Source organism: Notechis scutatus, chromosome 8, assembly GCF_049901735.1.
Source record: "Notechis scutatus isolate UNSWTSFEM ecotype Mainland chromosome 8, rNotScu1.2, whole genome shotgun sequence".
Classification (NCBI taxonomy): Eukaryota; Metazoa; Chordata; class Lepidosauria; order Squamata; family Elapidae; genus Notechis; species Notechis scutatus.
In genome coordinates, this window is record NC_142016.1 from 9,161,764 (window position 1) to 9,186,723 (window position 24,960).

Sequence of the window (24,960 nt, forward strand, 5' to 3'; positions counted from 1 at the left end):
TGTTGTGATTAAGTCTGACAAACATAGCCAGCGGCGTTTCCAGTTGAATTGCAAAAATAACAACCATGCCAACCTTGCTGTTTACCAGCCAGTGATGAACACTCAGTCAAAACCAGTTATTAACCTCTACGATCCATTACCAACTCGGGGGAGAGGGGGGAGAATCCCAAACTCTGTCTTTCGTGATGACAGTGGGACACGATACTGAAAGAACGAAGGCATCCCAAAAACGGAAGAAACCCTGGAGCAGGTAGACAGGAGGAAGAGTACGGCCACAGAAAAGCGGCCGCAAGATGGCCGCGCCCTTAGCGGCCCCTTTTTCCGCTTTCCGTACAAGCCTAGGGGAGAGCGTCACAATCTCTTTCCGGCCGGGCTGCTAAGGTCCCCGCCCACTTGTCTAGCGCGGGATTTGGTGGTGGCGGAAGTTCCGGAGGGAGGGAGGGGAGAGAGGAAAAGAAGGAGCGCGCGAGAGCTCGAGCCTGACTGAGTCCCTCAGTCAGAAAGCCGGGTCGGAAGAGTCGGAGCCAAGAAGAAAAGAGGTGAGGAGGGCGGGGAAGGTCAAGGCGGGAGGCGGGCGGAGGTTCGGGATGGGGCCGCGCTTCTCTTCGGTCCGAAACTGAGGAGGAAGGGAAGGAAATATTGGGAAGGGGCGGGGCAGGCTGTCCCCCAAGGGCCGTGTGTGGCGGTTGGGAAGGGGGGGAAAGAGCGGCCTGAGGGGGATGAGGGAAGAGGCGTCACCGGATCCCGGGAAAGGGCCCCGAGGTGGCCTGGCGCGGAAACGGGAGAGCAGCCCGGGTCCTTGATGCTCCCGGGGGTGGGAGGAGATGGGGGCGGGGATGGGCGGGGTGATGCCTTTATTCGGGCCGACCGAACCCGGACAGGTAAGAGGTGTGCAAGCTTTCGAGCTCCCCGATTCTCTCTAAGTCAGGTGAGACGCCGGAGAGCCTGAGGAAAAGGGAAGAAAGAAGAGTGTCTGAGGGTGTTGGGGAAACTGAGGAAGGAGCGGGTGTGTGTGTGTGGGGGGGAGATATCCCGAGTTTATCCCGGGTCGCGTATGAACAGAGGCTGCCCTGTCCATTCGGCTTGGCTTTTAAGGGGAAGGGTTTTTTTTTTTTTTAAATTCGGCGCATAAACCGGGAACAGGGGGTTTGTTCGTTCCGCAACGAGGAGAAAGCGTGTGGATAGATGAGGAAGGTCTAAAGCAGGGGTGTCCAACCATGGCAACTTTAAGACTTGTGGACTTCAACTCCCAGAATTCCTCAGCCAGCAAAGCTGGCTGAGGAATTCTGGGAGTTGAAGTCCACAAGTCTTAAAGTTGCCAAGGTTGGACACCCCTGGTCTAAAGAGTGTCCGAGAGGGCAAAAGACGGATATTTGGGGGAGAGAGGGTGAGGCAAGAGAAAGGCAAGGCAGGCCACACACATCAGGGTGGGTTCTTAGGTTGCTGAGAGTCGGGTAGGAGGAGGAGGAGGATCCCTCCAAACTCTCACTTGCCCTGTTAAAAACTTTGCTTCGGAAATGGAACAAAGCAGGTGAGGCAGCTCTGGGCTTCCTTCTTGCAGCTGGGGAGGTGAAAAGGCACAAGAAATATTCAGCTGAAAGTCAATGGTTTTCTAAGTTGGCATCGTGGCACTTGAGTGGCTAATTGTATGTCTTGAATGAAGCGATTGTGATGCCTAATGGGCAGTGCAGGGTTTTGTTATCTGATGCTATAAAAGAAAACCGATATTTAATCACAGAAGCAGTTTTAAAGTTGTGGGGCTTTTCAGAAAAAAACATAGAGCAGATTTCCAGGAGATTACTAGGCCATCACAAAAGGTATGATGACCGTATTTGATATCTCCAAATTTCATGAGGTATAAAAATAAGGTATAAAAATAAAGGCTACTCATAGATTTTGTGTAAACGTAACAACCAGTCTGTAATAAGAGGAATAAAATTACCTTATGTTTTATCTTTTTCTTAAAATCAGTTTATATTTAACAAACATATAACCTGTTTGAATGCCCAACAATGCTTGCAGCTAACATAATAAAGGAATGTGTGTGTGTGTGTGTGTAGGGTAAACATTTGAATCCATCTGGTGTTCTTGTAATAAAGATAGTAATAGTTTTGGTTGTAAGTTATTTATAAATATAGATATTTAACTCATTGAATGTATCAAATTAAAACTTTCTGAACTTCCTAGTTTGGTGCTTTTGTCATGGTTATTATACGTGAGACCAGTATTTTGTACTTGTAATATAGCCTTTAATGAAAATCATGTTATTTATAATATAATTAGTTTATGATTTTGCTCATACTTAAATGACACCATGTTTTTTTCATAAAGGTTGTATAGGAATATCCTTAGGACATGGGAACAAGATCTCTTTAGATTGGCATTATAATTTTCATAGCAGTCATATGCTTCTAAAACATATATACAGGATGTGTACACTTTTTTGTCTGTTGCTATCATCTGATATTTGATTACGGATGTTCCCCATCTTGTGTAACACAATCTAATTTGAACTCAATTTTACAAAAAATGTTTCAATTTAAAAAAAAAGGAAAATAAGTACATGTAGATTTCTATTCCATGTTTTAGGGGCAGTTGGATGAATTTCAGCTTCAGCAGAAATTTGATTACATAAAGCCTGGATTATATAAGTTCATAAATACCTAATCCTGTATCTAAATATGGGGCATTGTCCAACTGGAATTTCTGTGACTGATAATGGTTATTGGTTTTGCCTTCCATGACTTTGAGCAGTTCTCTTTCCAAATTTGTAATTTGGGCATTAGCCATTTATTCCCACCTAAGGATAATAGCTCTTTATTAAGAAATATTTTATACATTATATTGAACAGGCAAAAGATTGATATAGTAAGGTGTGGGGAAAGTTTAAGAGGAACTGTTCCTCTTTCCATTTCCCAAATAACAAAATTGGTGAATCAAACCATTTATGGTATCATTTGATTTGTGGTACCCCATTTATTGTATATGAAACAATTTACAATTTGTTGACTTCTGTATTAGTGATTTTTTACATTAAAAGGACCAAAGGAAGAGAAATCAATTTTAAAATTATCTTTGATTGTAATTAAGAAAATTAGCATCAGCTTTTTTTCAAGAGGAGTTTTATCTTACCATAATTTCAAGGAAATCTTCTCTGATGTCACCTTTGGATGAATAAAAATGATTATATATTTGCAGCCTAAAAATACAATAGCTTGTTGGTGGGTAAATATCAGTAACATAGCCACGAAAAATATCATAAACTGATGAATTGACTTTCAGGTTCTTTGGAAGTTTGCTCACTCTGTGCTTTGTAATAGCTAGATCTAAGATTAATGAAGAAGCTAATTGTTGTTTTAGAATTTCTTGGATTAGGAGTTCATTGGGACCTTGCAGCAAACTCATCTCTGAGAGCTGTCATTTCTGAGCAAGCTTTATTAATATTAGCTTCCTTTTGTTAACAGGCCATGCAGTTGAAATTTTGTTCACAATTGTGAACTGCTTCACTTTTCATGCAAAGTTGGGTAAAGAACTATAATGGTTTTTTAACTCATTTCATTCTCATTCTAATAAAGGTAGTACAGAAGAACCGTGCAGTGTTCATGCCAAGTTCCTTTTCCAGGTTTTTTGTTTTTAACTACTGTATGGCTAACAAACTTGCTCCAGAATCAAACTTACTGTGACGGAAATTCTTTACTGCCTTTGAACATGAATTTATCTGATCTCTTTAAAAAGCCAAGCCAATTAGTGACTGATGCTTCAGTTTGTGGTAACAAATTTCAGAAGCTTAATTAAAAAATATTTTGTCAAGTTCTCTTTCTTGTGTTTCCAAAGAGATGTCTACCTTCTCCATTTACATCTTTTCTGTTCTTTTAGCAAATGGTCTTAAACCTTTTTTGACTATGTTTTTTGTGACTTAAATATAAGTCTGTATCCAGCCTTTCCACCAGTGATTCTGATCAGGAATTTATTTATTTGAATTTATAGTCAAGGACTGGAAGGAAAAGAGAATGGTAGTAATTCAATCTGGTGGATAGAGATTGCAGCAAATATTCAGAGTTCTAGTAACTTTGATTCTTGATATATAGGTGTCCTGGAATCTGGAGTTTTTTTTCTGACTTGTCAAAAGGATAATTATTAAACTTGTTGCCTCCTGGACTTTCTATTGTTAATCAGACAATGGCATGAAATAGAAACAAGAAAAATATGGTTCTATCTCTATGAGATTGTGAACATACCTGCAATTTTGTACCCCAGTCTTCTCAGCTTCTTGTCATCCACTATTTGACATACTAGGCTAATTACCCTGTATAAAATCAGGCATAATTAAATTCTTTGTTTCACAGCAGAATTAAGTGTACCTAGCACGTAAAGTTTTTCCTTGATTGAGTTCATAATAACTTTCTTTTTAATTTGCAACTAGGCTTCAGAAATACTATGGTTGGTCATACAGTTAGTTAGATGTTTAAATTGGATTAGGCATTTTTAACCAGCTATGAAAACCTTCCCAAGGGCCTGGGATAAGCAGATATTACTATTCAACAATATTAAGATCTTTGCAGGATGTAAGCTATTCCAAGTAACACTGCCTTTTTCAATTGCCTAATGGTGGTTTTGTCAATACTCTGATGGTGTTCTAGTGGTACTCCAGATGTTTTAAAATTATACCAAAGGAGCCTATTATTATTGGTACTACTTTTGCTTTCTTTTGCCACAAATAGCTTTGCTTTTATTTGCAGATCTTTATATTTTATTATTTTCCCCAGTTCTTTCTCTTCTCTTTTGCTATCTCCAGATGTAATGTTCACTGTCCAAACTTTTTTTTTGTCTTGGTCCCAATAGTTCTTGCTTGGGGGCAAGAAGTATTTCTTGCAAGTATTCCAATGCATCTTTACTCTTACATTGTTATTCCATTGTTTGTAATCAGCTTGTAGAATTTTCTTGCATCAGCTAACTCGGTGGTTCACTGTTTCTTCAGCTTCTTTGCAAACATGACATTTGCTGGGTATCTTCTCAATGCTGGATTTATGCATTTGTTTTCAAGGCTTGGTCTTGTGCAACCAGAATTAGTCTCTCTTGTCTCTTTCTTCAATGTTCCTGCTTCCAGCCATTGCCAGGTTTTGCTGTTATCTGCTTTACCTGCTCTTTTTAATGTACCGGTCATAGAATATTTTGTCATCTGTTGTATCTTATGGGCAGTTTTGTTTCTTTGTGTTCAGTAAAGACTTTATGTTGTACTAGATTCAGTGTACCTTCTTCACTGTCCTTCAGCTATTCCAGTGCCCCTTTTTTTATTCAACGGGTGTATTTGCAACATTACACGCCTACCTGTGCTCCTTGGAAAGTACAAGTGAACATTGCTGCACAGATGAAAGGCATGATTCATTATCATTATTTTTCTGGTCCTTCTATCCAGTGCTTCTAGTTCAGCTTGAAGCAGTCCCCTATTCCAGTTTATTCTAATGAGTAAAATTGCCCAGGTTTTAATTGTGATGATAGCATTTCCTCCACTGAGATTGAATTTTAAGATCCAAAGATTTTCCACCATTTCTGCAGTTATTACAAGTTGCTTTTGAAATCTCACCTTCCAAAGGATGTTCAACAATATGTGAATTGCTTGGCATGCATATTTTTGATACCTACTTTGAGATTAGTAATTAGAACTTCAAATCAGAATAGACCTAGCCAAGGGACCATTTAATGAATCTCTCACAATCCCTGTTACCACACCATTTATATTACAGCTAGAAGAGCATTTTATTGTATTGTGTTGGAGTTGGGTGGAAATTGGAAATATGAACAAGTTGCCTAAGAAGTGACTTGTCCCTTAAAAATGTTTTAATTTGGGTTGCTTGTGGGTCTATACCAATGATGGGAAATTAATTTTTCCAAGGGGCACATGAGAAACTGGGACTGTTATGGAGGACTGAACCAATAAAGCTATGAAGGTGCATAGGCAGGTAAATTTAAAAAAAAATTGAAGTCACCTTCAAAATAAAAGCAATCCACATGAGCCAGATAGGGAGAGCCAAAGGGCCCAATATGGCCTATGGACTGTAAAATGCCCAGGCCTGGTTTATACTGTAATAAGAGAAAAATTTGGGCTTATAATAAAGGTAAGGAACATTGGAAGGGGAAGCTGGCTGGTAAAGAATGTCACCAGTGCTTTGCATTGTAGAGAAAACTGAAACTGGGATTTCTTCTGCAGACCTAGAAGACTAGTTCTTTTTATTTTATTTATCCTGGAAAAAGTGATTTTCAGATAGATTGTCCATTTTCGGAGTTTTCCTTTCCAGTGTTGTTTTCCTGGCTGTGATATTTTTCTCTTCTTCTGACTGTGCCATCAGCAATAGAACCAGAATGTAGTATGATTGCACTGCAAGAGACAAGTCACAGAAGACTTTCTGATGGCAGAAAGAAAATGGCCTTTCTGATCAAGCCATATGCTGTAGATAATATCTGGGGTAGTTACTGTTTTTCTTCATTAGCTACATCAGTGGTGCTGTGGTAATAAGGAAAATACATTTGAGTTCTTCCTGTGGCTGGATTGTTATCAGCATTTATATAAACAGCTGGGCCCTTTACTTGGTGGGCATGAGAGAAAATTTTGTTTTAATCTTTCAGTCGTTGGGGTATATGTAACTATGTTTAAATGAACAGTCCTTAAACTGTCCTAAATAAATAACTTCCTCTTGTGTTGTTTCTCAGGGTTCTGTATGGGATAAGAGCCTCTCTTCAAAGTGGGTAAAACCTAAGTTTGGAAGTGACAAGTGAGTTAAAGGATGGAGTAGTGCCTAGTTTGGTACTGGTTTCAGAGTGAGAAAAGCTTTTCACAATGATGGCAAGGTCATTGAGATGCAATACTCCAAAAGTGAAAGCATTATAGAGAATTGTACATTCATGTTTTGCAAATAGAAGCTTCTTAGCAATATCCTTATTGCTCTGAAAGAAGCTGAGGCTGTTGAGGAAGGTGCTAATTTATTTTCCTTCATACTGAATATATACAATTGCTGCTCAATCCACTTGACTAATAATCATTTATTACTTCCTTAAGTGTTATGTGAGGGGGAGAGTTCCTATCCGAGACAAAATGTTGCTGGAACTCTGATCATTATCATTCGAAGAGGCCAATAGATTGAATTTTATATTTTCTATTAGTTTTCCTTTTTTAAATTATTATTTTAGCTGCGGACAAATGTAACTTTCTCCAGCTCCAATCAAAGTCTACTGTTGAGTGGCTCCCTTAGCTTATTCATCAACTAGATTTTCTGATTATTATTGCTAGCTAAAGGCATGTTCACAAAATTGGTGAAAAATAAATTACTGCATGTTGGTTTTCTTTCTTTAAACGGTGGTCAGTGCTTAGTTTAGGGGTAGAATGTTTAGGCTTTGGAATATGGGCCACTTGGATTGCTATTTTTTGCCAGGAAGTCACACTACAGTGGTTAGACTTTTACAACAGATTGTTCACTATAATGGGTAACTTAGCTAAAAATCTGGAAATGGCACTTATAGTGAATTTTCCATTGTAATTCCTGATTCTTTGGGGAGCATTAGAGGTAAATGCTGCCAGAAGGCTGGCTCTTTACAGATTATATTTTGCATAAGGAATGAAGTGTGTGTTTTAGTCCTGCCATAGGCATGAAAGCTAGCTGGGTGATTTTGGATCAGTCCCTCTCTTTCAGCCCAACCCATCTCACAGGATTGTTATTGTGGGGAAAACCAAAGGCAGATGTATTTGGTACATGTGCTGCTTATTGTAGCAAAAACCATGGCTTGCAGAACTTGGGTAATATCTTCTTATTGTTATTGACTCAGGATCCCCCCCCATTTTACATTTTGCATTTGTGTCTTATTGGTCTGAGATAATGAGGAAAATGAAATGAAATTAGTCAACTTAGATTTCAGTGGGTTTTTTTTAACCTCCTAGCATACTGTTCTCCTTTTCCTGTTTATCTCCCATTAAAATAAAAGGCTGTTCTTTCTGTTTGTAATACTCTTATGAGGTTTTTACAGCTACAAATGAAATAAGCTAAAGAATAGTTGAAAACATTTGGAAGTAGTTTGAGTTTCTAAGATAAATCTGGAAAGAGGGAAGCAATAGCTAACACTTGGCAATCAATTCTTAGTACATTCTCATGTACACACACACAGACACAGAGTCTGTGTATCTATTCTAAACATATATTTCTTAGTGTAACTATGTCTTAAATTTTTCTTTTGCAACAGCAGTTTCATTCAGTGTTCATTCTATGTATACCTAATTTACAATTTATAGATATATACAAGAAGTGGGAAAATAACCTTTAATAAAATACTTTTAAAAATTCTTGAGAGCAATTCAGCAAATGAATTACTTGTCTAAAAAAATGTTTCCCAATCTGAAATTGCCAGTTGGCCTTCAACACACAATTCTCAACCAGCATGCTGGCAAGTGTACTAATATAAGAAAGCTAATCTAAATATGCAGAACATGTAATGTTTAATACCTATGACTTATCTTAATCCCAGCATGTAGGTAGGTCATTGTCCAGTTGCTGAGAAAATTAAGACACCTTAGAGTGCTTTTCCTATTATTTTTAATATTCCTATACAAAGTAAAGCTGTTGTTGCCCCAGCTGGGTGGGGTTTTAAAATATTTACTGCGTTTGAGCATCAGGTGCAAATTTTGCTCCTAGTTTTAGGTAGCACAATTCTGTTTTAGCATATAAAAGAACTTTTAAGTTAAAAAGAGTTTTAAGAGTATCCTTGTGAAATTGTTAAAACATGCTGTTATGAGATATAAAGAATAACATATAAAGTATTTTTAAAACTGAGTTGGATTTTGGTATGAACTATGTTAAGGCTTTGTGAAGCACATTTTCTAGAAAAGCGCTGTCTTCAGAATAATTGACTACAGCTTATTTTTTTCTGGTCTAATAGCCAAAGACATTCTTTAAACATGAATCTTCTGGGTTATAGGTGTTACTCAAAAATGCTGATTTCATTAAAAATGAAAAAATAAAAATAACTTTTAAAAAGCAAACCCCCTGTTCTTCATTGTTTATGAACTAAGAGAAAACTGAAGGAGTTTGAGAGTGAACTTGCAGGGATTTGATGGGAAGGTATGAATCTTCTGGATCTTAAAGTGGTTTACTTACTTACAGCTCTGCTATCAGTTCCTAAAAGGTAAAAGCTGTGGAGTATTTCTTACATTGAAATTTACAGGAAAATTGTTTAGAATAGACATTTCACTTTCAAAATTCCCAACCATCCCCTGAAGTCATCCAGCTCTAGGAGGCTGATTTAAATAGATTAATTGGTTGTGTGTTTCTCATCCTCTGCAGGTGTGAATTGTATAGTTGTATGTGCGGTAACAACATGTCTGTCCCCCTCCTTGCTGATGCTGTGACCGTTTCAGGGACAGAGCGGGAGACTGCAGCGGTAAGGGCAAGATGTCTTGGGCTTACCATCTGTTGGCATCCAGAAAGCTTAGGGAATTAATGGTTTTTTCTCCTTCAGCCCACCCTCTCTGCTGATACTGAAGGCAAAGGGATTGTTCTCCCCATAATGGGGAGGCTATTTCCAAGAAAGGAATGCTGCCGGTGGTAAGAATTTGATATCAGCTTTTCTGGAGGCTGGGGGACTACAGAAGGAGATCAGATCAGTTTCCTTCCTTTCCAATAAAAATTGTAAAATGTTGTTTGTAGGACCTCTGCAAAATCCACCCCGTTGCCTCTGGCAGGTAATTAGTCCAATTGTATCCTACTGTGTTGCCCTCAGTGCTGTTCTCTTGCACTAATTAGGTAATAATTGACTAAAACCTGCTTCCTCCCCTCCCCCCTCCAGTTGTGGGGCTGGTGTGGTGAATTATTGTAGTAGGTAACACTGTACTGTGGCACTGAACCAATGCTACAAAACTCCAAAACTACTTTAATTTTCAGTCCCATTGTTGGCCTTGCCTGCACTTGTGCCATCCTAACTCACTGAAAATGTATTGCTTGCAGTGTGGAAGAGAGAATTTTGCTTTCCCCTTTCCCAAGATCTAAAGTCTAAAAGTCAGCTAGAACATTAGTAAACACCCAATATGTTCGCCAAGATTAGGTTATTTTATATAATTCTGCTTCCACAATATAACCTGAGGAGTGTGTGGATAGGAACATAGCAAGTCTTGGCACTGAAATTGTGTCTTCCTGACTATTGTTAGTACTATCGAATCTGCAGAGTCTTCCTTTTCATTTTTCAGCATCTTAAAAATTGGCCTCTCCAAAACAGTCCAAGATGCACATATAGTAAACCATGTACACTGTGTGCCATATTCTGCTCTTGTATAACTATTGTGCAGATTCCACAAATTTGTGAATCATGAGTGACTTCAAATTCAGCAGTACAATTCCAGCACTGGGACCATATCCTTTTTCTAGAATATTATTTAAATCTACATAACACACTTAAAATGAAGTTATAACTTTGATTTATTGAGGGAATGGGTATGAATTTTGGGAGTGTTCTCTCGCTATTGGAACTCATGGGATTTTAAATGATCAAAGTGCCAACTTCCATCTACTGTGGAATTCCATTGAGAAATGTTAAAATATTGAAATGCTTTCTTCAAATATGTATTGATCGATATCAAAGATGGGAGGGAAAATGATTATAGAATTTGAAGTATCTTTGGCAAACAACAGCAGTAAGAGAAGGAGTGGATTATATGAAGAATAAAACTCAGGCAGTAAATGATTTTCTACCCCAGAGATTTGTGACCAAGAATGGGGAGAAGGGTCCCATAAAATACAAACGTTTCTGCTCTTCTGCCACAATATTAGAATCCACAAAAATTTCCATTAAAAAAAGGTGATCACACTCAAAAGTGATTGAACCAAACTAGATCCCAAGATCTGTGCTGTGAGTAAAACTTGATAACTCTCTGTGGGTTCCTGGAAATGGCTCCTTTGCCTTCTGGGATTTCATCAGGCACTGCCTACTGCTTCTACCTCTACTTCCCCGGTCTTTAGAGAACTTATTCTCTATAGTAATAGAAGCTTCACTTATCAGGAAGCTGAATTCTGTGCTCCTGCTCTGGTAGAATCACTTTATATCTTTCTTTGGTGGAAAATAAGAATTGAACTAGGAAGGAATCGGGAAGAAACCGGCAATGGCAACCTGTCAGATTAACTCAAAGATGGCAAGAGCTTTGGCCCAGCTGGCGCCATATAAGGAGAAAGCTTTCTTAGTTAGGCATGAAAATTCCAAATGAAGGAACTTTGCTCATTTAGTGAAATGTAGTATTGACAGATATATTTGCATATTTTTTCCCAGTGAATCATCTTGTTGAGGGGAAGACATCATGATAGGATGGTAAATTGGTCACGAATGGATTCAGTCACACACATCTTCTTTTTCATCATTTTCTAACTACCTTAGGTTGAGTGATTCCTGCTTCTTCCCTTCTGCGTAATCTGTTTTTGTTTTGCAACTAATTAACCTCACAGAATGCTTCCTGATTACAGTAGCTTTGCTAGACTTTCTCACTTGCTGAGCTGGGTAATGTGCTTATTTTCTACTTGACTTTGCAGGTCATTTTTTTGCACGGGCTTGGTGACACAGGGTGAGTATTGGGGAAATCTGGGCTGTATATCTATGCTGGTAATGGGGGTTGGGGAGGCAAAAACCCCTCTGCATTTCATAAACCTGGATTGGGAAATCAGGAGCTGAAGGTAAATGTGAAATGTTGGTATTGTTGCCGACATAAGGAGCAGAATATTAAAGGATTGCAATGAGAATATGAAGTTGGTGACTTTGGAGTTTAAAACCTAGTTTTTGCATAGAATAGAACCTAGAAAGCCCATCTAGTGTAGGAGTTAGCAACTGTAGGCCAATGCAGCTCCCCAACAATTAATTTGATTTTAAAATGGACAAGTTTTGTGGCATTTTTCTTTGTTGGCTTGTTTAAAAATTAAGGGTGAAGAGCAGGAGTCTTATGGGAGATAGAGTAATCCCATTTCCTCATTTACATCAGTTTAACTACAAAAACCCCTACCCACGTAGCAGTCTCCTGTCCATCTAGCAGTTTGAAAGCATGCAAACATGAACAGATAAATAGGTACCACTTTGGTGTAAAGGTAACTGCATTCTGTGCACCTGTGCATACAGTCATGCTGGCCACACAACTACAAAAAGATCTTCAGACAATCCTGGCTCCCTCGGTTAAGAAACTGCGGTGAGCACAGCTCCCTAAAGTCAGATACAAGTAGACAATGGAAACCTTTACCTTTACTTTTAACCGCAAAAAAATTGATGAGAGGAACTGCACAGATTGAGAAAGTATGTGGAGAGTATGAGAGGTGTGGGTTGGGAAGGGTGTACAAGAGGTGCTGCATGGGTCAAGGAGGGTTGAAACTATGCAAAGGTAAAAGAGGGTATACAAGAAGTGCCATGTGGTTGTGGAAGGGTACGCAGGGGTGCTTGAGAGGCACTGCTTGAGTTGGTGAGGGTGTATGAGTGCTGGGGCAAGTACACAAGGGCTGCGGGAGAGTGGAAACTTACCCCAGGGACTTGTGATATTCCCCGCTGGCTTCCTCTTGACTTTCTGGGGAAACTGGCATAGAAGGCTGCTAATGTCAGTTGTGATCGCGGGGTACTTGGCAAGCAACTGATAGTGCAAAAGGCTTGCCAAGCACCCGTATCGCAGTCATGTGACTGGGGGCGGGTGCTAGGATGGCTGGAGCTCTGAATACCAGTAGTAGCCACCATTTATTCAGCGCCAATGTAACTGAAGAGTCTGAACAAATGGTCATAAGTCAAGGACTACTTGTATATCTGAATGTTGCACTGATATTGGGATATGATCTTCTCTCCCAAGCTGTCCTCACCGATGCAATGTTTGAGTAATATATTGAATCTTTGGCACAGATCCTTATCGCAGCTGGCAGATATGAGCATATTCCCAACTGCCTTTTTTAGAAGATTGAGCCTCTGAGATGGGGCAGTGAAAAAATATTTGCCTTTTCATGTTTATGTTGGATGGTGATGGGACCTGCTTTCTTTTGCCCTTCCCCTTCAGGCACAGCTGGGCTGATGCTCTGTCTTCTATCCGGCTCCCTTACGTGAAATACATCTGCCCTCATGCGTAAGTATCACTGTTCTGTCTTTAAAATGCAGGTTGAAAAGCACTGAACTTCATTTCCAATTTGCTGGTTTTCCTTCAGGGATGAAAACATTAAAGCACTTGTTCTCTGATATTAATGCTGTCACTGGCCACACCTCTTGTATCTTTTGGGCAGGGCAGAGGGATGAAATGTGGCTACTGCACTGAAAAGAGTTTCCTACCATTGCTTTTCATTAAAAAATAAATTCCGCCCTTCATTCCATGGCTTTCAGGACAGTGTACAATCAACATAACCACCATTACAAAAAACACAATAACCTAGTATTGCCCACAAAGAGTGACTATATAACAACATGCTTGGATTCTCAAATATTGGATTCTGAAATATTCTGCCTAATACATTAGGGCATCCTAGGTTCCTGGGAAGAACTTGATGCAAATGAAGGCAAGCACTTGCTGAAGACGTGGCAGATGCCACTTCACATTGTTATGTATATAGTGATAATAATACCTTCAAACCTGCCTATCCCAGGTTCTTTTATCCACCAATAGGTGGATAAAAATGCCAAATGCAGTCTAAACACCTGGCTGATTGTGCAACCAACCATAACAATAATAATAGATATTTGTAGCCACCACTATCTTAAAACAGTAAAAGACCAAGAGACTTATTCACCGTAATCTTGTGGTACACCAGGACTTAATCCAAAGATAGAAAGCTTGATAATGGGCAGGGCTAGAGGTTGCTATTTGAAAAGAGGGTTGCAAAATCAGAAGAGAATAGTACCAGCAAGGGAGAGAACCGCAGGTTGCAAGCAAAGTATAATAAGCCAAGGTTACATGGCTTAGAACCCAGCATATACTTCTGATATCTGCTTTATTGAATGCCACTCTGTCAGGCTTTCCCATCCTTCCCAGCTTCTCAAAATGTGTAGTTCTTACAAGCCTGGAAACTAATGATTAAAATACGGAGCTATAGCTATTTTCCCTTTGACCCTATTGACCCTTTTTCTACAACTTCCATTTTTTTTCACTCTTCTTTAATAGACAGGAAAAAAAAAAGACCTATTCTGACCTCTTTTAGGCTTGAGTTCACTGGCTGGAAGTATGTGCAAGGGGTGACATAATTTGTGCCAAGAAGTTTCATTAATAATTTATCCTGATTATGTATGCTTAGACATTGTATTCTTCCTATTAACAGCTACTAGGGATCCGGAATTTGGACCATCACAAAGCCCCAACTGAGCCCCAGCTCTCTATTTAGCCATGTACAGAATTCCAAATGTGAGACCCTGGTAGCAACTGAGGTTGAGACTCATCCACTGAAATAGACAGGAAGTTGATATACCAAATAATGAGCAGGAATGCATTTCCCACCTGAATATCTCCAAATCCTGAACAGGCAAACATCAAAGCCAGAATGAGTTGGGGCCTTCAAAGGGACTGCACAGTTCTGCTTCATCCTCACATACACATAGTAAATATGAGGGATGATATCGGAAAGTATGCAGAACTGTGCCTGAACCTACCACCAACCCTCTTGCCTTTCTCGATGTTCATCTCTTACCTTAGAACATTATCCCGGTGACTTTTGCAGCACATTCTGCGGCTGACTCTATGCTATCTTGCTGTCAATCCTGTTGCTTGAGCTTCTGTGATGGGCAGTAGGCAGATAGTCCCCAGTTCCAAAGCCAGTTTTGCTGAGGGCAGAATCAATATACAAAGAAATGGCGGAGTGTTTCTTAGCTGCTTCCTAGCAAAAGCAGCAAGCCCAGGATCAAGTCAGTCCCCTAATGGTCAGATCCCAGGATAGTTTACTAGGCAACCACATCAAACACTGCTTGATTAAGCAGGGACTCTAAATGAAATAAAGATGGGAGAAGGAGAGTAGCTTTGCTTTCTCTTGCTTTACAAACCTGATCTGCCTGCAAAATGGCTTCCCAACTGCCAGTTTTATGGGAAAGGTCTAGACTGTAGCATTGATCTAAACTGCTCTTGTTGACTTAGTGCACTTGAAGAATTCCAAGAATGTTGGTGTTATTTTTTTAAACAGTATATTTTCATATTTCTTTATCATTTTTAATTCCTTATCCTTTTTACCTGTGGTCCTACTAGAATTATACCCCATCTTCTGTCTCTCTTTGCAGACCCAGGATCCCTGTCACTCTCAACATGAAGATGGTTATGCCCTCCTGGTTAGTATTAAATAATATTCCGTGGATTATTAGCAGCCAAATTCATCTTCTGCCCTATTTTCAGTTTCGTGTGCAGCTGGAATTGCCCTAGGAGCATTGGGAAAAGACCTTGGAGAAATTGTGTGGGAAAAGGTAGTAGACTAATGGGTTGGTGCAAGCTTGGAGAGAATACATGGGGTTTACTCGTGGAAGTATTCATTTAGTAACATTAAGTATGTGGTGTAAATATAGTCTCCTTATACAGCCTTATTATAATCTTAGCAGAGTTGTATTTATTTTCACTTGTTCTTTTTGGCCTTTTTTTCAAATTGCTGCCTGCTACAAAGCTTCAAATTAAGCTTTCTCCAAACCGCTACCCTCCGGATATGACATAAATATCATGACAGGGCCAGCTGTGGGGAGCTGCAGTCCTAATGTTTTGGATTAAAAATTGTTGTAGCTATTAGTTTCAATTCTGGGCAGTGACATGGACACTATTCTCACACACATATCAGATGAATCCTGATTTTAGACCTGTAATCCGGCATGCCTTCACCCAAAAGTGGAACGGAGTTGGTCATTTTATGCCTCTTAAGGTCTGGTGGAATGTCAGATGGAAGATGCTGAGGGGTAGACAGAATTTTGCCCCTATTTCCAAATGCTGCTGCTGGAGTTCCATATAGCCAAGTTACCACTGCACCATAATGCTATTATGCCTCACGGCTTTCACGTGTCTTAGAAGATAATGACAGTGATGGTTTTTCCTTTTTTTCCCCCATTTCAGGTTTGATTTAATGGGGCTAAGTCCGGATGCACCAGAAGATGAAAGTGGCATTAAAAAAGCTGCTGAGAACAGTAAGAGAGGTGTTTCCTTGGGCATCTTCCGAGTCGGCCCACATTTCTCTTAATCAAAATTTCCAGTGGTTGGAAACCAAGAAAGGCGGGTTGGGGTCATTTCCCAAGCCTAAAAAGAACTCTGAACCGTTTCTGCTTTTGCAGTTACTGCCTAATTCACACAAAAAGTAAAGCCAGCAAAATGGCCTGGAAAACTTAATTCCTTGTACATAGCAGAAGCCAGGTGTCGAGATTCTCCAGCTGGGTGAACACTGGGCCTCCTCTGTAGGCTACTTTTTGAAGAACATAAACAGTCCTTGGGAATGTGCAGACATGCAAGTCATAAATCTGAATAGAAAAAACAAAATAAATCTTTGGGGCTTGAGGGCGATCCAATTTGCCTTGGTGCATATATAACCTTTCTTTTAGAAAAAAAATGCCTTTATTAAAATGTCAGACCCATATCTCAAATAATTTACATCAAGGTTGGGCAAGTCAGATGATCCTGGTGAACACACACCCGTCTCCTTTTTGTGGCCTGTGCATCACTGACAGATTATTCTGATTAAATTCAATATTGCAATTGTTTTTGTTTTGGGCTATGCATATGGAATTAAGCTGCACTTCATGAGCTGACTTCATTTAAAAAAAAAAAGATGAATTCCATTAGAGCCCCTTCCTAAGGAAAGAGCCAATGCTGTGGCAATAATATACAGAGTGGTATTACAGTATCTTCCACTATTCTTGGAGCCCAGGAAATAAATAAATTGTAGAAGGTTGCAATTCCTGACTGCCAAAAACATTGCCTGCCACGTGGTATCTGTGGCTCTTTAAAGCAGCCTGCCTCTACCCTGCCTCTTTGTCTGTGGGCCATACTTTCTGGGAATTGCACATACCTGGAGGGCCCCAGGTTGGAGAAAGGCTTCTCCTAACTGGAAACTTTCCCAGATCTAAGACAGAGATAAGAGGACAGAACTTGGGCTATTCTCCAAGAGATCATGTCATTTCCCCCTGAGCTGCAGCCCTTCTTTGATAAAGGTAAAGGTTAATGGTGGCAGGAAAGAGAGGATCAAGGAAGTCTCGAATTGCACACCTGGCACTTTCCCAATCTCTGCTTATTTCATGTGTTCATATAAAACGGGGGGGCCAGGCATCCCTCTCCTATTTACGTTGCTCACTGCAACAAACCAGAATTTATATGCTGCATAATAATAACTAAGGAAAAGAAGAGTTATCCAATAGGCAAGTAAGAGAAACTAAAGTAAAAACATTGAATGAAATATATGTAGTCTATGAAAGAAGTGCCTTTCAAAAAAAAGGGCTTCTCCAGCTGGCAAATTGCTGTCTGAGGAGATCACACAGCCTCCCAGGGAGTTCTAAAATTCATTGTGGCCAGAGAGTAGTTCCTTTCTTCAAGGCTGGCTGAAGAAGAGAGTCACAGTTCTGCCCTGTGTGGTCATTTGAAACCGCTTCCTTCCTAAGGCAAATTCCAGAGCTGTTTTGCAAAACCAAAGCAGTTGTAATGCTGTGGACTTTTGCACCCACCCTCACCCTCTCCCATGGTTTCTTACAGCATACTCCCCGTTTACTTGCACCTCTGTTCCTTGAGCACTGATTCTGTAGCTCCTTCGGCTTGAGTTTTTAAAAAGGGGGCATTTCTAACAGAGCGAACCATGTTATGAATCCATATTAGCAGGCCTGTTTGCTTCATGACCACTTCCAACTCTGTGCTAACTTGCTGCCAAACTGAATGTCTCTTTTCTCTTTCTGCATTCCAGTTAAAGCTGTAATTGACCATGAAGTAAAAAATGGGATCCCAGCCAACCGAATCATCTTGGCAGGCTTTTCACAGGTGGGAACTGATGGGGCACGGAGGAGGCAGTTCTCTATGCGGACTAAGAGTAGGACTGGTTTCTGGGGCACCTGGAAAGCCCCCTTCACAGGGAATGGAGATGACTAGCTTCCTTTAGGACAGTATTTCTCAGGCTGGCTGGGGAATTCTGGGAGTCGAAGTCCACATATCTTAAAGTTGCCAAGATTAAGAAACACTACTTTAGGATGTCCATCTTGACCACATAGCTGCACCAAAAATGGAAGAAAGCAAGGTATTTTTTTGGGAGCCCAAACTTGCTCCAGAAGGCCTTATTTTGAGTCCTGCTGCTTATTGGAAAAAACACATGTGCAGCTTTGTTAGGCCAAGTGTCAACCATGCTGCAAAAAGAGGCAGGATCATGTGAAAAAGGGGGAAAAAAGAGAACTGCTCAAAAATTAAATTATTGTGATGTAATAGTCATGTTAATTAAAGAATTGGAGTGGCACGGTGGCTCAGCGGTTAAGACACTGGGCTTGTCAGCTGGAAAGCCAGCAGCCCAGTTTTGAGACCAGGCTACAGGGTGAGATCCTGTCCTCGCCCCAGCTCCTGCCAACCAAGTAGTTGGAAAGCATATAAATGCAAGTAGATAAATAGATACCACTTTGGTGGGAAGGTAACAGTGCTCCATGACATCATGCTGGCCAAATGACTGCAGAAATATCTTCAGACAATGCTAGCTCAATGGCCTTGAAACGAAGATGAGCACCATATTGCCAGCAATAACTAGCAGAGTAAAATCCGCAGGACTCCTTTCCTTTCCTTTTATCTTAATTAAAGAATTGAGTTGTTTGATTACAGAGCCATAAAAAGGGAGTTCTAATACAAGCACTTCATAGTTTATACTTCAAAGAGGTTGGAAGGGAATGTGAAGCTGTATTTATATCTCTTGAATAGTCCATGGATCTCAGAAAAAAAGGTAAAATAAGCTTCTAATTCTTAAGACTCTGGGAAACATGCATTCACACTTTGCAATAATGTCTGCCAAGCTCCTCTAAGGTAGACAGAGTTGGACATTTAGAATGGATTTTTAGCACTCTGTTTATTTGTTTTCTGTTTCCTTTTGGGGCAAACAGTCTCTTGTCAAATACTCTCATTCAACTTCCCCAAAGAATGGTTCAACTTGCTGACAGCTAATGATTTTTTCACGTGTGAGATTCTGATAAGCAATTAATTTGAAGGGAAGGGTTTCTTGAGGCCTGCATTTGGGGATGGCATTCTTTGCTGTGAAATGGGGGGAGCACCAGAGGAGGAGATTGGTTTGGGGAAGGACGTTTGGCGGAAGACCCTTACTGGAATAAATTCCGACCAGTTTTTCTGATGTCGTTGTACTTCAGGGGGGCGCCCTCTCCCTCTACACAGCGCTCACTTGCTCTCACCAGTTGGCTGGCATTGTGGCCCTCAGCTGTTGGCTCCCCCTGCACAGGACCTTCCCTCAAGTAGGTGGCTTAACCTCTCTTTTGGAACTGGGGGAGGGGAAGAGATGCATGCTGGGCCAAGGTCAGTTGGATGGAACCACTCCTTTGCAGTGACCATGCCAAGATACCAACCTCTGTTCGTGGATGATTCACAGCTTACCCTGCTGCTGCTGTTTTTCCCCATGATGACTGCAGGCAGCAAGTAATGGTGTGAACAAAGATATCGCCATTCTCCAGTGCCATGGCGAGATGGACCCAATGATCCCAGTGCGCTTTGGAGCTCTCACTGCAGAGAAGCTGAAGGGGGTTGTGAATCCTAGTAGAATCCAGTTCAGAACCTACCCAAGAATGATGCACAACTCTTGCCCTCAGGTTGGTTGGCAGCCATACCGTTTCTCATAGCTGGGGCCTGATTGCAAAAGGTTCATGCTGAGATAAAGGTACTTTATGTTGCCTGGCAAGCTCTGTCGCTAGATCTTGAAACTCTTCTGAATCTCAGCTGGCAGCAGCTGGAAATGGATCCTTTTTTTGTGGAGCTCTCTCTTAATAAGGAAGCCTTTGTTATGTGATACACTACCGCTTTCTAAGAAAGCCATATCTCTCAGTGCCCTGTAGGCTGAACTTGTTGGACTGCTGTCCATGTCTTCAGAAAATTATGATCATGGGTACATGTGTATTTAGTTTCCGAATTGATAATATTTGGGGTATGCTAAGACTCGGGGGGCCAGGAAGGGAGGTATCAATGCTGGTTTTGTGGGTCCCTCTCTCTAGCGTGGCATCAAGAAGTAAAATAAAATTTTCCCCCCTCTTCCATCTGTGCAGGAGATGATGGCCGTGAAAGACTTCATTGAGAAGCTGTTGCCCAGGATTTAAGCCGAGCTAGTCAAGACTGTTTCAGGGAGAGGAGACAGAGGTCACCAGCTTTGATCTTGAACCCTTGACCTGTTGGCTGCAATTGGAAGCCATGGCAATCCACCTCCTCACCAGTCACTCGTCTCCTTTCTTGGGCCTCCCCCTCCTGCCTGTGCTGTCCCCCCTCCTGTGCAAAGGGAGGGGAGAGGGCCCTTCTCTCTCACATGGCGGGTGAAGGTACCAAGCGGTTTTAAGGTACAGCTGAGATCCTAATCTTGCAGATTATTATTTCAGTCGCCTTTCAGTATTTCCCTATTCTCTCCTCTCTCCTATTCTGTCTATCCCTACTCCCCCCCCCCCCCACCAACCCCCAAAACCAAATCTAAACATAAACTGCCTGCTGTGGCAAAGAACTGTGTGGTAGCCAGAGGCTTAAAGCAAAAGGTATTAAGAGATGGTATTCTGGCTATTACAGTACTTTCAAAGGAGTTTCACAGTTCAGTCTTCTGAACTGTCCATCAAGCATCCTTCCCCTCATGATTCTCAGCCCGTCCCACTTCATATTTCACTGGGACCATTTTAGCGATGCAGGCAGGCTCCACTTTCTCAGGCCTGCCTGGCAAGGCAGGAAATCTGTTTCTGCTCTGCGCAGGCTATCGGCTTGCCACGCTGTGTACCACACATTCTCCTCCAAACTTCCCTCAGCAAAAAAAGGAAGAGTTGTGTTGCGTCGAAGGCCCACGGCCGGTTGGTCCCCCAGAGGCAGCTTGTAACACTGGCAGCTGCTCCACCAGTCCCTACCCTGATTGGAGTGATAAGGTGGTGGAGAGGACCCACTGCGCCAGGAATCACTCCACTTTGTGTGTTATGGACTGTTTTATATTGTGTTCTCTGATCCACGCTACCTTTATCCTGACCCCTGGGGTCCTTTTTGTTTTTGTTGGGATCAAGAGAAGATGGCGATTCAGGGGAGCGGACTCAAGATAGCTCTGGCCAGTAGGCCTCTCTAGGGTACGGTCTCTGACAATTCCACTTAAAGTCTGGGCAGTGCTCAGACAATGGCTGCTCTAGCCTGCTATGCCAGCTTGTGTTCCTGCCCAGTCACACCAAGCAAGTGCAAGCTGGGTTTTGGTGTGTGCCACGTTGCCAGAATTGTGCTCCTGCCTCACCACCCCTCCTTTCCCGTGTGGTTCCCTGAGTCCATCGTCTCTTGTTTCCCCCCTGAGATCCGGCTTGTGCCTCAGAGCAGCGTGTGCTGTTGAACAGCAGCAGTGTTTCTTTCCCTTCTCTCCCTTGCTCCAGTGAGTCCTCCCTGTGGGCTTGTAGGACTTGCAGCCAGGGATGAGATGCAACTTCAAAAGGAACTCCCTGCCCCCCGCCCCCTTCTTTGGTTTTGGCGAAGGGCTAGTCTTGTCTTGTGTGTCACCTCGCCACCTGTTCTGTGTGCGGACTTTGCGCCCTTCCTTCTCCCTGCCCTATGCAGTCCTTTTCACTGGGCAACAGCAATAAGAAGACACAGGACTAGGACATGTCTCTCCTTTCCCCGCCTGACTTTGGGGATGGGATAGAGACAGGCTTACCCAACAAGCCATTGAAGTTCCACTGCATTTTGGGGGAAGCTGAATCAAGATACTTATGAAACCGCAGCTCCCTCTCATGCCCCGTGCTTGGTAATCCAACCAGCATTGCCAATGCCCTCTGCAAAATTGGCTCCTGTTCTCAGAAGATGGACTTGTGGAGATGGCATGAGTGTGGCTCTTGTGTGGCAAAGGCAAAGCAAGATCATCCAGTGAAAGGGATACACGGTTTGGGCAGAGGAAGAGGCCTGGCCTCTTTGTGCACCCCCCTCCCCACCAGCAAAGGTTCCCCAGATTGCAGGGGCACCTCAGTCAGGGCAGCTCCTGTTCACACAGGTAATATGAGTGGTAGTGGAAAAGGAGAATGTCTTGAGCCTCCTATTTTTGCCAGGTAAACAAAACATTCCTCTCCAGCTCATTGGTGTTCCCCCTGTTTCAAAGGAATGGCTCCTGCAGCTGTCTGACCTGCACCTTGGAAGTGCTAATGGATAGGAAAAACGCTCATGCCCAGTCTTGCCACTGAATATCACCAGAAAGTAGTGGTCAGATTCTGAGATGGTAAAATGAGCTGTACCACCTACAGACTACAAGTGTGTGCAGATATCATTCTTAATGTTTCCATTAAAAAAAAAAAGACTTTGCAAGTAAAACATAACAACATATAAAGGGAATCCTGGCTCACAATTTCCCCCGTTCTGCTTATTTTTTTTAAAGAATGTGGTTTGTTTTGCTAAATTAGGTTCTCCACACATTTGTAGTCAGAAGGGTTGCCGCCTGCTTCACCATCTCCCTGTTCTAAAGCATCTCAGCTTCCTTCTACACCAAATAACATGCAAGGGGCTATATGGGGACAGGTCGGTTGTCTGTTGCCACCACTCAGCTCCTCTCAGGCCACTGAGTTGCAAGTGGAGAGATCTCTGCTCTGGTTCCTGCTGGCCCAGTTTCCTCATTGGGCCTTCCCCAAACTGTTGTCAACATGGCCTGCAAGGTATAGAAGGGATGGGAACGAACACAGAAGCCCAAGGAAGAAGATGGCTTCTCTCTGTTCCTGCAAGGGGATCTCAACAATCTCTTCTCCTTTTACCTTTGTCTTCCTTGTATGTCATTTTAATTTTTGTGTTCCTTCAAGATTAAACAGAAACCACCATTGGTGCCTCACCTTTTGGTTTGTTAAAGTCTAGTTGCAGGGTGTCACCTTTTCCTGCAGGGAGGGTTTTAAGTGTTTTAACAGCTCTTACGAACATGTGAAACTTGGGGTGATCTGGACTTGGCTGCCTGTGAGATGGTCGATAACCAGAGAAAGAGCCGTTCCAAAGGTGCTTTCCCAAAGGCAATGGGGCTCTTTGTTTTTTCCTTGAAAATATTTAGCTTCTCATCCAAGGAGTTTCTTCAGAAGCTAAAAAAGCTTCTTGGATGAGAAACGAAATGTTTTCACGAAAAAAAATGAATGTCCAGTTTGGGACAATCATGGCCTGGATGATTGAGAATCTCCATAGACAGAGAAAGCGCTTTTTACTGCTTCTGGGCTCTGCCTCTCTATTCGAATATGCTTATAGCAGCTTTTGCCATGCTGGCCTGGTATGTTGAGTAAAGTCAGCCTTGGGTGAGGTGATCCACCTTTGGGCAATTGTCTGCACCCAAGGATTGGTCTGGAATTCCACACAAAGGGCATTGAACATCTGTGTGCAAGATAGCACTATTGGTCATTGGAAGGGAGTAGTCATCTCCAGGAGGGTCGATTTTATTTTTCTTTCTTGCTCTGTTCTCCATTCTGCTTCATAAGGTTTTCCTCCAATGTTTCTCTGAGCATTGTTATTTTGACCCTTGATTCAGATTTGGGGCATTCTGGATGCAAGCGGGAACTTTCCCTCTGAGCATCCAGCCTCTCTTCCCTCCTGTAACCCCCAGCAAAAATCAGAAATGTCACAGTGGTTGCATTTTATGTGAAGCACTCTCTCCCCTATGGGAAATTGTCTTCTGAGAGCATCTCTTCAGGTTCTGCAAATCCTGCCGGGCAGAATCAAGGCCATCCCACCCACCAGTCAGCAGAGTTGCTTTACCACATGAATGTGCCCATTCGCATAGCAACTAAGCCAGGCCTTCCATCAGAACAAGACCTTGAGGGTTGTCACTGGCAAAAGTGGCTCTAAAGTAGTTTTGAACAGGCTTTCATTTCTTCCCCTCCCGTTTTTTTTAAAAGAGAGTTTAATAGTGATTTTGATTGATTACATACCTTCAAATTGCTGTCATCTCCTAGCAATGTGGTCCTAGCAACCACACAGATGTTTTCCATGATGATCTGTCCTTAATTTGGTCCTTCAGGTTTTTAAAGCCTAAAGGTTAACCAGAAAGACTAATCTGGTTGCTGCTGGTTGTCCCCCTTCTAATCTTTCCCAACCTCAGAGCCTTCTCCAGAGAGATGGGTCTTCAAATCATGTCCAAAGAAGCGTAATTTGAGCCTGATCACCTAATATACTAATTTTTAATGATGTGTATAGTAAAAGACATTGTGGGAATCCAGCCAGAGCCCTTTATAAACCACTTTTAGCAATTATAGTTTATTCAACCCATAACAAAACATCTTGCATGTGTGCAGCCAGCGAATACTGCAAATTCATTACTTATTTAGATGCCGCTGCAACCAACAACCAATTCATATTACCACCTCAAAAGTAAATAATGTATTACAGCAATAATATAATTTATTCAAAGCATTTATTCTTGATATCACTTTTTCTCCCTAAGTATTTCTGGGATATTGTTATCAAGTTGCTTGTTAGCATTTTCCGTGTTTCTTATATCTGATTCAGATTTTCAGTAAGTTTGATTTTAGGGAGCAGGCAACCTTAGAGCAGCTTTGGCTTCCTTTAACGAGGGTTACCTTTTATAGTATATTTACTGTTGTAGGGATCTCTTAAAATCTGTACTGAAATGCTTCTTGTACCACTTGAGAGTATCTGAAAAGTATTTAAGAATAGCTCACAGTTGAACTGTAGAGTTCTTGATGCTCTCCAAGTTTGGTTATTTGCTTGCAGATGTTTAATTACCTAAGTAGCTCCATCAGTTCTAGTGAGATTGAAATCGGCTCTCTATATACAATAGTTTCTCCTGCCACTGTTGGTGGATGTGTGATTTTTCTCCTTGGTTG

The 24,960-nt window shown here is 41.6% G+C and overlaps 1 protein-coding gene across 4 annotated transcripts; it reads left to right on the forward strand.

Moving 5' to 3' along the window:
- Positions 1 to 404: 404 nt before the first annotated feature.
- LYPLA2 (lysophospholipase 2) lies at positions 405 to 22,959 on the forward strand. Of its 4 annotated transcripts, XM_087970575.1 has the most exons (11): positions 430 to 539; positions 9,327 to 9,423; positions 9,502 to 9,724; positions 11,556 to 11,587; positions 13,043 to 13,108; positions 15,235 to 15,282; positions 16,046 to 16,116; positions 17,874 to 17,947; positions 19,303 to 19,404; positions 19,579 to 19,755; positions 20,206 to 22,959. In XM_087970575.1, the coding sequence occupies exons 3-11, from the start codon at positions 9,677 to 9,679 to the stop codon at positions 20,254 to 20,256; spliced, it is 669 nt and encodes a 222-aa protein (XP_087826701.1). In that variant the 5' UTR covers positions 430 to 539; positions 9,327 to 9,423; positions 9,502 to 9,676; the 3' UTR covers positions 20,257 to 22,959. The 4 variants fall into 4 exon arrangements, with proteins under 4 accessions (XP_026536434.1, XP_087826701.1, XP_087826700.1 ...); XM_026680649.2 differs by lacking the exon at positions 9,502 to 9,724 and having other exon boundaries at positions 405 to 539; XM_087970574.1 differs by lacking the exons at positions 430 to 539; positions 9,502 to 9,724 and adding an exon at positions 694 to 881.
- The last annotated feature ends 2,001 nt before the right edge of the window (positions 22,960 to 24,960 follow it).

What these genes read in the sequence shown, in the direction of transcription:
- LYPLA2 (XM_087970573.1), top strand. Translation starts at nt 803, where the DNA reads ATGCTCCCGGGGGTGGGAGGAGATGGGGGCGGGGATGGGCGGGGTGAT. An exon ending in CGAACCCGGACAGGTAAGAG is followed by an intron (nt 889 to 9,326) that starts GTGTGCAAGCTT and finishes CATCCTCTGCAG; the next exon opens with GTGTGAATTGTATAGTTGTA. An exon ending in TCTTGGCAGGCTTTTCACAG is followed by an intron (nt 17,948 to 19,302) that starts GTGGGAACTGAT and finishes GTTGTACTTCAG; the next exon opens with GGGGGCGCCCTCTCCCTCTA.